Below are 13,672 nucleotides of genomic sequence, written 5' to 3' on the forward strand. Positions count from 1 at the left end.
AGCCTTTGCGAATGTTTTGAATGAACCGGACACTCGCCGAAATGATCAGCCAATACGTCTCGTCCAATCATTGTGACTGAGATCAATGTCTTCCCTTCGTGAAGGTCGCACATAACTCGTATGAACATGAGACGACTGGGTACTCTCCATTCTTTTTGCTGTATGGGCATGAGCCAATACTGCCAATCGATGTAGCCGTAGGGGCAGCCCCGGGAGGCACCATGGGCCTGAAAAGCGAGGAAACAATACACCGATAGAATGACATTAGAGAACTACTAGGACGAGAAAGAAGGGCACAGGAGGCAAATAAGCTGCGGTACGATCAAACATACCGCACACTGCCACTGACCCCAGGTGATCTCATTTACGTGCGTATGCCTACAACGAAGCGTGGTCACGCATCAAAATTTCTGCATCTTTACCACGGCCCCTTTCGCCTCGTGACACGGACCGCGAGAAACGACTGTGAAGTAGAAAGTCGCCGAAGACGTCGAGACGTTGTCAACATTACAGAATTAAGCCCTATGTTGATTGTGATAGCAACCCAGCTGCCGGTTCAATAGAACACACCCCCGTTGGTGCAGAAGATGGAACGAAGCCATGCCCAGAGGGTAAAGAGAACGAGTAGCCATCTGGTATCAGCAACGACAAAGAATTCTTTGACGCATCTGACACGGCCCCGGATGAAGGGTTCTTTGACGCATCAGACAGTGTGTCAGCCAACTGTGCTCCAACTAGGCGCGAGCAAAGCAGCCGATGTATACTGCCTCCACAAAGAGATGACTTTGTGTGCTATTAGGCAAGATATATGTGCGTATGTGTGTGTGTCCTGCAACACTGGGGGACCCTACCTGAAGACATCACGCTATGGAACTCCGCACATATGTGTAGTGCGTGTAAGGTCAATGTAAATGGTCGCGTTACTATGGTGTCTAGAAGGGGGCAGTGTGATGGGCGACGCATCCGCGCCTTGTGAGGTAGAAGCACGATCCGCGATGAAATTTTCCGGCGCCGCAAGGGGCGCTGCGGCGCTCAGGTGTGCAAGGAGAAGCCGGCGGAGCGCGAGTGCGGGCGTATGCGGCGTGGGATGCGCTTGTTTGCATGCAGACCGCGATCCCTTCAAAGCTGGGAAACGACTCACCTGTGCAGCTGTGATTATTTCAAGGTGTGAAGTGGCCAGTGTTGTGCTTTTCCTGTGATGTGTAGTGCATAACACTGCATTGACTAATGACATCGAAAGCGCGAACATGTTTTGTACCAGGTTGCAAAAGCGGGTACAGAACGTGCACAGGGAAAGCCTCTCTTTTCAAGCCACCGAAAGATGCTGCTCAACGCGAACTGTGGTCGCGCAATATCAAGCGTGCTGACAAGGAACTAACAACCGATTGCGTCGTTTGCGAACGCCACTTCGAATTGAAGTACGTCGAGAAGACCTTTCGGCACGTTATAAATGGGGAAGTGGTCGAAATTCCACGTGATCGGCCGCAGCTGACTGTCGACGCTATCCCAACAGTCTTTCCTGATGCCCCCAAATATTTCACCAAGAAAGCGCCTGTCAAACGGAAGGTGAGGAATTTGTGCGACCAAAAGACACATCCTCCAAAGCAGAAGAAGATAAGCACGGCTGACGACGCGCAGTCAGCCCAGTCACCGGACTCGCACGATGTAGCAGACTTTTCACCGTGTCTGTCACCAGCGCAGGACAAGACGGACAAAATTGCAGAAAGCATCTGCCAAAATCTTCAGCTGCCTGATAGTTCCTGGAGCAAACTGAGATTTGCAGCAGAACCGCATGTTGCTTTCTTCAGCGTTTGCGAGCGAGACGGAGAGGAGAGCGGTTACTTGCGGCTGCGGAAAGCGGTAACATTCCAAGAAGGCAGCCAGCTGGGATCAGTGCTGTGCTATGTCTATGTGCGAGCTTCAAAGCACTCGGAGCGCATTGTTAAATCTTCCACTGAAGCACAATCAGTCCTCGACACTACGCACTCGCTCGTGATCTGCACAGGTTGTAGACTAACACCAGCAAAATCAAGCAAGTATGTATCGTTTGCTGGCGCCCACTTTTCCCCCAAATGCGCTCTCACAAGCGAAGTGCCCGGACCTTGTATTCACTGCAAATATTTAAGAAGGCTAGTTCAAGACCAGCAATCACGGAGGAAACTGCCACGTGCAGCAATAAGTCAGCTAAGAAATCATGCAAACACATGCCGCCACTTGCAAACCGCTCAAAAAAAGCTTCACAACTCAACAAGGTTGATTGAAGCTATGAGGCAGGCAAATGAACAAATGGGGGATGAAGTGCTCAGTGATCGTATCAAAGCACTGCCTCTGAAACAACAAATGGCCATTAAGACCTGCTTCAAAGCTGCAACAAGAAAGTCAACATCCCGCATGCGTTATGAGAAAGAATGGATTCTTGAATGTGTTCTCTTACGTATGAGAAGCCGCAAACTATATGAACACCTGCGCAAACAGAAGATCCTAATCCTGCCCGGCCGAACCTGCCTACAGCGCTACGTTCAAAATTTTAAAAGTGGCTTTGGCTTCAGTGAAAGTGTGTTTAAGGCCATCACCGTGAAAACTGAGCATATGGACATCAATGCACGGCATGGTGGCATAGTGTTCGATGAAATGAAGTTATGCGAACACTTCAGCATCAACGCTGCAGGTAAGCATAGTCACAGGTGCTCACTGGAGGTAATCGCTGCTACTTCTACCATGATATTTGGTACCTTGGTACCTCTAGCATGGTATGCATTTTGTACTGCATAATCATGGGAACTTTGTAATTTCAGGTGCTGTGCAAGGTTTCGTAGACCTAGGAAAGCATACACCTGAAGAGGAAAAAACCGTTCCTGCAGATCATGGAATGGTGATGCTCTTCCAACCATTTCAAGGTCTGTAATTCTGTTTGTATTGACTTTTATCTGCTAACAGGCCTTGTGTGCCACTGTTTATTGTTATATATAAAGAGAAGTCATCTCATGCCCTTCCTTTATTTACTACAGCTGTGTTATAAAAATAATGTGCTAGCCCCAGCTCTATGAAAAAAAAAACAAAAAAACAGGACAAGCACTGACGAGGATTTGATTATGCTTGATTTACTAGGCATGCAGTGACACAGACTGGACATGTGAACAGTGTCATTCTTAAATAAGTTTTCCATGATGCCTATGTGGGTTGTTTATTGTGCAGGTGACTGGACCCAAATACTCGCTGTGTTTGCGTCAAGAGGCAACATCAAAGCTGAAATGCTGTCAAAGCTTTTGCTGGAAGCAGTACTGCTGACAGAACGAGCAGGACTGTGTGTTGATTTCTTGACCTGCGACGGTGCTTCATGGAACCGCAGCATGTGGAGGTCATTTGGAATTGGTGGTAAGAAAGCAATTGGCATTCAGCCTATTTAACATGGCACTTCAAGACTGGAGTGTATTTATCTAGACAACACCTGATATGCATGCACAGTCATGCTTGACATCAAACTGAAAGAGTTGGCTCAAAATATTCTTCATTTCTCTTTCAGCATCATCAAGCTGTGTGACATTCAAAACAAGACATCCTGTAGACCCTTCGAGAGAGCTCCACTTTTGCTCTGATTTCCCACATTTAGTCAAGTGTATGAGGAATGCATTTGTGGCCACTGGTTTCTCAACTCCAGATGGTCGTGCATGTATAGAACACATACAGCTGGCATGGGAAAAGGACAACAGTCCTTTAACATTGAAAGCAATGCCACATATAACCAGTGCTCACATCAGACCCAACTCCTTCGAAAAAATGAAGGTGAACTTAGCCTTCACACTGTTTAGCGAAGAAGTGATAAAAGGTCTCTTTATACTGAAATCACACTGAGCACTCTTCTGATTCGATTGCACCGACAGAAAAGCTTGTGAAGCGCATGAGCGGCCTCATATCCCTTCTAACCTCGAGGTTTCCACGCAGTGGACTAAGGCCATAATCCCAGGGCGTTGCTGACCTTGAGGCTTTTCTTGATTTTCTAGATAAATGGGAAAATGTGGCAAAGAGCACCGGAGGTGGCTTTATCAGCAAAACTACTGCTGAAGGACTGCGTGTTACGATTCACAGTGTACTATCACTTCTGACATACCTGGAAGCTTTGGGTTTTAAATATTTGCTGACTTCAAGGCTAAGTCAGGACAAGTTGGAAAACTTGTTCGGCATTATCAGACAATACTCGGGGACAAATGATCACCCTAGCCCTGGACAGTTTCTTGTAACTGTTAACTGCCTCAGCTACTATAACCTTGCCCGTCCACCCAAATCAGGGAACAGTCCAGCCCAGCTTGTTAGCGCCCTTGTTAGTTCACCAACAGCTGCAAATAATTATACTTTTAGTATGCAGGACATAATTGAAGACATGCTGGAGGTAGGAAATGTTGATGATGCTGGCTCTGTGATTCAGCTGTGCCTCACTTCAGACCACGACAGTTATGTGGCTGAGACAAGTGACAGCAGACTCTTCTTTTACATGGCTGGTTATGTGGCCAGGAAGTTTAGTCGGAAAGTTTCTTGCCAGGATTGTGCTTCTGGCCTTACAGTCACCAGAGCAGCAGCTAAAGTCAATGCAGATAGCATGTTCACTCAGCCTTTTGACAGGGGAGGCCTATTGTACCCTGGAGCTGAGTTGGCTGCGCTCATTAAAGTGTTAGAGGATGCATTCACATTATTTTTTTCAAAGGAAAAGCTCTATGCTTTCAGTATGCACGATTTTGTGCAATTTCTTAGCACTTTAACACTCAACCAAGTGGGATGTGAGCTGCATCACAAACAGCTGACTGCAAAAATTATCCAGTTTGTGGTAATAACTAGGCTTAATTTTTTTACCAAGTCTTTGAATAAAGACAAGGCTCTTCAGAGGGAGCGCCAGAAACATTTGAAGCTAAGGAGGGTGAAGTAGAGTCTGATGTGTGCACTTGGATCGCTGTACCATTAATAAAAAAAAAAAATCATTTATGTTCTTGTGGACATTTTGTGCATGTGGATAGTTTGCTGTGTAATAAAAGTCGTTTTTCTGGTCCTGCGGACTTGTACAACAAAAGCAGTGATGGGAAAGATATAGTGCATGTTGAGGTTCGCCAGAACGTGCACTCACACATGCACTTTTTTTTAAAAGCTACTGCTTCCATAAACGACATGTTTTAGATGTATGCAGATGCCAACAGTGAGCAGAGTGACGAAGACAATGTCATTGCCCCGAATTCTCTCGCGCGGATTTGCTAGTAGGTTTATTTTATTTATTTATTTATTTATTTTTTTTTCTGTAGGAACTCGTTTATTCGCAGCCGATGGCCGGATGAGAAAGTTGGAATCCTGAATTATCAGTGTTCGTTGTCCACGTTCACTTACGTTAACACCAAGCCTTTAGCGAAAACCAGTTCGTCCAGATTGAATATTCAGCTGCGCGTTCAAAAGTCAAATGAGATCCGTTTACAAATCGCGTGGCTAAGCTTCTCTTTCGCGTTCCAATGGAACAAATAATGTATCTTTTCATTCTCTGTTCTCTACAGAAATTACGCTCTTCTTAGTAATGCATCTCTAAGCTGCAGGCCTTTCGTGATGCTTGCACAGCGCGTCACACAAATTCAAATGCAACGCAAAGTTCACGCGGAGCGCGTGCTAGGTGCTGTGCCGCCCCCTTGAGCCACTGCGACAGCTGCACACCTGCTGCATGTAGCGCCATCTACAGCTTTCATCGCTCCCCTGTGCACTCCGCCGGCTCACGCCTGTCACACTGCCCCCTTCTAGCCACCATAGCGTTACTTGGAAGAAAACGCGTACAGCTGCCTATTGCCAGAGGCATCAACTCGATGATGAGGGCCCCTGCGAACTGTGTGGCCAATTACTAAAGCACGGAAAATAAGATCTGCCAGAACTCCAAAGAATTAGAAAGTAAATATAATATGCACGCTCAGGAATTATTGCAGTTTTCGTTTCTTGCGTAAGAAAAAAACGTGTCATATTTATAATAATATTTTCATTTGTTTCTAACGGCCTCTGTCGGCCATTTAGTATCTGCTGCGTAGTTGCCCAAAGCTCAGATATAGCTCAGACCAAAGGTTTTTCATCCACGGGATGGGTGCGTCATCGGCCCCGGTTCAGCGTTCATTGTTGCATGCTGCGTACAGAGTGGGTTATTTGTACCAAACAGTCAGTATTTCGTTCTGCTGGTTGTGGTAGAGCTTTACAGCAAGGCAAAGACTGTGTGTGTGCTTGATGAGAAACTGATTGCTGCTGCATGTGCGCATTTCCGGATGATGGGACAATGCTGAGTCACAGTTCGGCCAGCTCGGCCTCCCAGGCATGTCGCAAAAGTGGTGGCTTGTTTTACGGATACACGTCTGCATGAGTGGCGTATCACTGCATCTGTTTTAATTGAAGGATGAAGGTGAGATTTTATTGCCCCCAAGACGCGTGTCGCATTGCGCAAAGCCTTCCATTCCGCTCCCTTTGCTGCGTGTTTTGCTTGCTGCGTCGTATTACCACACCAACATTCGCTGAATGTGCTTTAGCTGTTATCACAGGGATGTTCCTATTGTCAATGGAATCTTTCTCATGAACATGTTAAATGCTTAAGTTGTAAATTTGTAGCCTCACACTGACTCCTCTCAGTCGCAAAAAAAGCGCGAGTAAAATAATGGAATCGTGAACACGGCAAGATTTATTGGAGCGAGGCTATATCGCAGACATTTTCACTTCTCAGAAGCATTAACTTCTAAATACTAGCAATCCCAATTTAATTTGGTTACCTATGCTCTTACAGTTTTGGTGTTCTAGCACAAGCGTTAGTTATTCCGTTCAATTTTCTTTGTTCTTTGACAGTGATATGTACTTTGCTTGTTAGCAAAATCTTTTAACCTTTTATAATCTCACAGCGTCTCATTTGGAGACCTATGCTCAGGTCATTTTGTTAATATGAGGATATCACGAAGACTATGACGAATGAGCAGTGGTCGCTTTCCTTTGCCTTGTCGTGAAGCGTCTATGTAATTAATCGTGAATTAATAAAGCCTGGCTTTCTATGCAGCACAGCTTCATTTATTTATGCCCTTAGTGAAATCCCTCAAGCCAAGTGATTCTATCCATGTGCTTGCCGAATTCACTTGAAGGCCCTTTATGTTCACAAACGTGCCCGAAGAAATAAGCCCCAGAATGAGTTTACATGACACGCGACAAAAGATGACTAGGCTAACAACGACGGAGGCAGAACGATGCTATGATAAGGTAGTTAAAGATGCCGTAACATTTCAGTTACCGTAAAACTTGACAGTAGAAATCCATGTGGCGGAACAGTTACGGTGTCCATTTTTCTGCCTTATCTGAGCATCGTTCTGCCTCCGTTGTCGTTGGCCTTGCCTTTCGTCCATAAGTAAAAAGACAATCAAATTCCCCGCCAAAAGTACGCCACTGTGACGTCACAAGGTTTTTTGACGTCACAACGTCACATGTTTGCTTTGCCTTACAGTTCGCAGGGTGCGCCGGGAAACTAAAGCCTCACTCAGAGTCGACACGCAGGCTTCTATGAGAGTTACGCTACCATGTACTCTTTCTACCATGGTGCGTGTGTGCAAACAAATACTTCCATGAGGGAGTGTGTGTGTGCGTGTGCTATACTGAACTTGATTACTGTGAGTGCAGTGTGTGTGCTCAGACAGCGGAAAACTGCTTTTTAAAGACAGAGGACCACTACCGCCCTCTCCCTACAGTGATGACGCCTACGGTGAATCGTGAAAAGTGGCTATAGTGACAGACTATCCTAACATCCTAGGACTATCGCATACAGTGTTTACTGTTCTGTGTTTTATTGTATTACTCTGTAGTTAAGAATGTGAGTGGGGACTGTTAAGTGCGCGTCTGAAGCGCCCTGGTCGTGGGCAGATAACTCTTGAAAAGACTGCCATATGTGTGTATTTTCGCTAGCGTTTGTGTGTGTTTGTAAGCCAACGGAGCGGCCATGGCAGACGCTCCCTCCCTCTGTACGGTTCCAACTTGTGAGGCGGCCTGCGAGCTGGCGCCGCACGGACGACCAGCAGAAGAAGAGCGTCGCTCGCGAAGACATCCGATCTGCCTGCAACCATCCCCGCCGAGCCAGCGAGTCGGCTTCTGAGAATTCGACGGGCGCTGGCGGTCAACATTTGTAACGGGGGTGGAAGGCGTCTTCACCAGCCACAGCCGCGGCGAAACGATGGGGGAAGTTAGGATTCCCCAGGAGCCTGGCAAGGAGGAATTCGAGCGAGAGAAACGAGAGAACGAGACTCATTTCGGGTGCCGTGACGAGAGGCCGCACTCTGATTGAAGTTGTGCTGCAATTTGTATATAGTGTAAATAAATTCTGTATTCTGCAATTAGAGTGAATTCCAGTCCATGTAATCGGGAGATGAGATAATTTTGAAGAAAACAACAAGAAAAGAAGATCCTGATATTTAACTTGAGAGAAATTTGAAGAAAACAACAAGAAAAGAAGAACTTGATATTTAACTGGCGCAGTCGACAGGATCTTCCGATTTGAAGCGGACCGGCCATCGGATCGACGGAGGCAAGACAGCAAAGGAGCCAGGGCTGAGCCATGAACCTCGGGCGCTGAACAGCGGGCCAAGCCATCTTCGGAGCACGACACAGGTTGGTGTCTTGTAGGTCCCTCTTCCGTGGCGCACTATGACAACTGTGGGGCATAGTTTGCGGGACCGTAGCGGGGAAGGATGGGGCCGGGGTGCTGGAGATGGGCAGCTGGTGGCGGGCGCAAAGGTAGGGGGCGTCAGCGGGGGCTCGGGGACGAGATGGCGCGGTTAAAATTGAAACTGAAAATCGCAGAAATGAAATTGGCAGCAGCGGATTTGCAGTACGAGGAAGCTGTCAGGGCAGCGGCGGCCGGCAACAAACAAGCGGTGAGTCCAGACAAAGGGACGGGCATCGCGGAGAGTTTCGAAGAAGGTCAGAGAGCGGAAAGTTTGGGCCGCAGACTGGCTAATTCGGGAGGCGGCAGTGAGGCCGAGATTGAGGATCAGAAGGCAGTTGTTAATGCGTCTGAGACGGAAAGAAACGTAGACACGATTGACAACGCGCTATGCGGTGCTCCGAATAGCACGCCGGCATCCGAGGGAGATGCGATTGTTGAGGACGTCACAAATCCGGAGCGGATGGAAATGACACCCGTAGTGCGCGTAGGCATAACTGCACTGAAGGAGGGTTGTGACAACGACGAAATCTGTCCTGAGGTAGATGTGGCTGTAACGGTCAACGCAGCAGAGCAGGATGGTAGCGACGGCGCTGAAAGAGAGAACTGCCTGCATGAAAGGGTTGTACATTGCAAGGAGAGCATACGTGAGCTATCCGGCCGTGGTATGTCGAAGGAGACGGAGAACAGTGCGAGCGTGTGCATTCCCAATGAGGCGGCAGCAGAACGTTTGCTTGAAAAGGGAGAGAAATTCGCAAGTCAGTCGTGTAAGCCGCGGGCACCACGGCAGTCGCGAAGGGCAAAAATGGGGCGGGCCTCAAATGATTGCGTGCGGACTAATCACAAGGGTGAGCGAGATTCTCTTCAAGGGAAGAAGCGCGCATCCCGCTCGACAGAGAGAAACGAAAGGAAGAAGCGCTTCGATCCAACCTTTTGCGAGCGACGCATGAAGTCCAGTGTGTGGACAAAGAGCAGGACGCAAAAAGAGCAAATTGCCAAAAGGGACACAATTTTGGAGATCATTCGTATGGGCGACACTGAACCGACGGACCGCCCTCCGCCGCAGGGGGTCGGAGGCATCCCTCGCCTGGCCTGACGTGCTGCCGACGCTTGTGCACCAGCTCCGTTGCTCAAAGGGAGCGAGGGCCCTTTCGTTTAAATTTTTAAGTTTGTTTGTGTGCCGGAGAGGGATCACGGACATCAGCCGCGCACTGGTATTGTGTGAGATGTGACGCGTTCCAAGAAGTCACGCATCACAGTGGCGGTGGAGGTGTTAAGCGCGCGTTTGAAGCGCCCTGGTCGCGGGCAGATAACTCTTGAAAAGACTGCCATATGTGTGTATTTTTGCTGGCGTTTGTGTGTGTTTGTAAGCCAACGGAGCGGCCGTGGCAGACGCCTCCTCCCTCTGTACGGTCCCAACTTGTGAGGCGGCCTGCGAGCTGGCGCCGCACGGACGACCAGCAGAAGAAGAACGTCGCTCGCGAAGACATCCGATCTGCCTGCAACCATCCCCGCTGAGCCAGCGAGTCGGCTTCTGAGAATTCGACGGGCGCTGGCGGTCAACATTTGTAATGGGGGTGGAAGGCGTCTTCGCCAGCCACAGCCGCGGCGAAACGACGGGGGAAGTTAGGATTCCTCAGGAGCCTGGCGAGGAGGAATTCGAGGGAGAGAACGACTTTGAAGTGTCCGAGCGACGCGGAAAAACGGGAGACTCATTTCGGGTGCCGTGACGAGAGGCCGCACCCTGATTGAAGTTGTGCTGCAATTTGTATATAGTGTAAATAAATTCTGTATTCTGCAATTAGAGTGAATTCCGGTCCATGTAATCGGGAGATGAGAGAAATTTGAAGAAAACAACAAGAAAAGAAGAACCTGATATTTAACTGGGACACTCACCCATGTTGCGTACCAGTGAGGAATGTAGCGTGATGATGATGATGATGACGCTCAGGACCATACCCTTTGAAACGGGTTGGCACCAAAACTGGTGCGCAGGTGGAATGTAGCGCAGCTGCGCCATCTATGTGCTTGCACATGAAATAAAACGATGGGAGAAGCCTGCGCTTACGTTCAACAGGTGAACCCACATCGCTAACAATATTCATTGAATCTATATGATTATATTATACCTTAGTTTTCCGGATGCAATGATTATGCAATATGAGGGTATGAGAGGTCTTGAAGTTATAATGAGGCTGGTGAAGCTTCAGAGATTAAAAAGGTCTCAGCATGTGCTGCCAAGTAAAGCAGCGCAGTATAAAAGGACGCTAAGTTACATGATGCCTCGATGAAAGGTTAAGAATGAAGAGGCAGAAACCTGCACACTAATAGAGCAGGTTGATAGCGAAGGATAGCTGGGAGCCAAAGGAGTTCGTTGAGGCCCGGGGCTACTGGGAAGAGTTGGCTAACTCCTTTCATCAGCTTGCCCTGGTCTGTCAAAGTGAGCGTCGTGGGATTGGTTGCTACCAGAAGCCCTCACTACTTCGCGGGTAGCCTGGTGGGTACGGCGTTGCGGACCTAAGCGCAGCGGCAGTGGTTCACCTTCAGATGAGTTTTGCTTCCATCAGTTAGCACACCAGCACCCGAGCACAGTGCAACTGTTGTCATCCAGGCAAAGAGTCTGCCCCCTGTCGGACTCCCGCTGTGCGCTCCCTGCGAAAGCATATTGTCTGCATCTTTGATCCTTCATATTCACACCACATCAAAGAAGATGGTTTGAACGTGCAGGTGACATTGTTATAAAGCCTGCAGCTGAAGTCACCTTAGATGCCCACTGCTGTTTCTTTTTCAAAGACATATCGATCCTGAGATTCCTACAGCAGCACGGATATCGCCTTGGTGCTCCTGGGTTCGAGGATTGCTAGCCCACTGTCGAATTTATGGAGATAGTCTACAAATGGTTTTCAACCAACCACATCAAGAGCACTACGTTTAACAATGTCAATAGGGATGCCTATAGGATGCACTTTTACAGTGCAAGTGACGAGAGGTACTGTGGGGATTCATAATCCCCTGCCCCATTATAAAGGGCCGCGGGTAGTTAACACGCGTGATTATGAGCGATCTTGGGGAGGACCGCGAGCAGAGGGCACACTGGCCACCCTCCCAACCTCCCAGGCTCCCTCGGCGACACCGCATGGGTTTCCTTCTTTCCTCCTGGCCTACCCAGGAAACCTCTCCCCGACCCGAGGCGATGAGTGCGTCTGCCACAACTCCCTGAGCGTCTTTCGGCGGTTGAGCATGCACGCGCACCGGTTCAGCATTTTCTGTCGGGGAGACCGGCGCCTTCACCCTCTGCTCCCGGTTCAGCGCGCACTTACCACCGCTGGCTGTGAGCACGAAGCCGCGGCAGGTGAGCAGACAAACTCTCACTCCTTGCACGTGCTTCCCCCTTAGGTGGTTTTATTTCACCCCCGTACGCGGCGTTTGCTCGCTACACAAAGGTAGTTCTTGAGCGCATTTTTCTTGCCATGTACTCAAGCACAATAAAGTGTTCGAGTATGTAACTCGGTATCTGTCCCTTCTGGCTCGAATCCGCCGCAGTAGCGACTTCTCGCACCGCGGGTTGGGGGTCTCAACCCTGTCTGCTAGGGCTGGCACGTCGGAGCTAGAAGGCGACTGTAGCGTCTAGCCCCCCCGTGGCGCATTCTTGCGATAATTAACCCTGATATTCTTGGAACCCGCCTGGTGGAGAAAGAAAAGTGCGGGAAATAAGCTCCACGGACATCGCACTTTTCACCAGACCGTTGAGCGATCTGGAGGCAATTTTGACTGCTCCACACAAACCCTGAAGCTATGCAGGCCCAACAGCCCATTCCCGTCGGCCATAAGGGGCAGGGACACCCTGATCGCCACCGCTCGGCCAGCACGGGGCCTGCTGGAAAGAGGCGCTACGATCAGAGACACGGGACACCGGGAGGCCCCCTTGAGGAAGGACGCCTGCCCGATACCGACTACCCGGAATGCTGGTGGACGCGCAGGCCACTCCAGTACGGCGACAGCGGTCACTGTGCCGGCGAGGTGCTCGGTCGCTACCTGGACACACCAGATTGGCAGGGAGGCGCTGGTAAGCTATTTTTCGGAGCAGCCCTGGAGACTACAAGAGCGAACGCCTCGCAACAAGAAGAGCCATAAGCTATTAAGCATGTTCCAGGGCCGGACCGTGGAGGACAAACATCGCTGCGCCAATGGTGCCTCTGCCTCCAGCGCCCGGCTCCATGTTTTGCATATGCGGAGGCTTGCTGTTATCCAGCGCAAGGCACAGGAGCTCCAAGCTTCACTGCAGCTGGGGCGAAAAGATGCGGGCGGAGGCTGCTACGTGGCTGTTGCCATTGGCGCCAGAGCTTGGTCCCGCGGCGGCGGTGATGATGCGTCGGCTCGCCGAGGACCCGGCGTACGCGCAGTGGTTGCAGACTATTGCGTGCGCTGGTCCTGGAGCATCGGCGTCACCGCTGGTGGATCCGAACCAGCTGAACGCCACCGGAGCAGCGGAGGGGCCTGCCTGCAGCGATGTTCCCGGTGGCCCTTCCTCTGCGCGGCCAGGTCGGTCCCGACTGTCCCCGAGTGCGCCCGAGTAGACCCCGTCATCGCCCTTGATGGCATCATCGGCGGCTCCGCTGATGGACCTCGCGGACTTGATGGCAGAATAGGTACCTACCACCCCCCCTTCGGAAAAGGTGATAAGGCGGTTTTAAGGAGGGGGGATGTGGGGATTCATAAACCCCTGCGCCTTTATAAAGGGCCATGTGCAATTGGGGAGGACCGCGAAGAGAGGGCATATTGGCCACCCTCCCAACCTCCCAGGCTCCCGCGGCGACACCGCATGGGTTTCCTTCTCTCCTCCCAGCCTACCCGAGAAATCTCCTCTCCCCGACCAGAGGCGATAAGCGCGTCTGCCGCAACTCCCTTGGAGTCTTTCGGCGGTTGAGCGTTCACGTGCACGGTTCAGCATTTTCCTTCGGGGAGACCGGCGCCTTCACC

General features: G+C 50.0%; 1 protein-coding gene across 1 annotated transcript; it reads left to right on the top strand.

Moving 5' to 3' along the window:
* Positions 1-1,227: 1,227 nt before the first annotated feature.
* LOC146195301 (uncharacterized) lies at positions 1,228-13,269 on the top strand. The gene is made up of 4 exons (XM_084596769.1): positions 1,228-2,668; positions 11,862-12,044; positions 12,486-12,758; positions 13,034-13,269. Exons 1-4 carry the CDS (start codon positions 1,228-1,230, stop codon positions 13,267-13,269), a joined length of 2,133 nt encoding a protein of 710 aa, XP_084452895.1.
* Positions 13,270-13,672: the final 403 nt, after the last annotated feature.

The sequence above is a fragment of the Amblyomma maculatum genome, chromosome 3 (assembly GCF_055883805.1).
Source record: "Amblyomma maculatum isolate TAMU_Amacu chromosome 3, ASM5588380v1, whole genome shotgun sequence".
Taxonomy (NCBI): Eukaryota; Metazoa; Arthropoda; class Arachnida; order Ixodida; family Ixodidae; genus Amblyomma; species Amblyomma maculatum.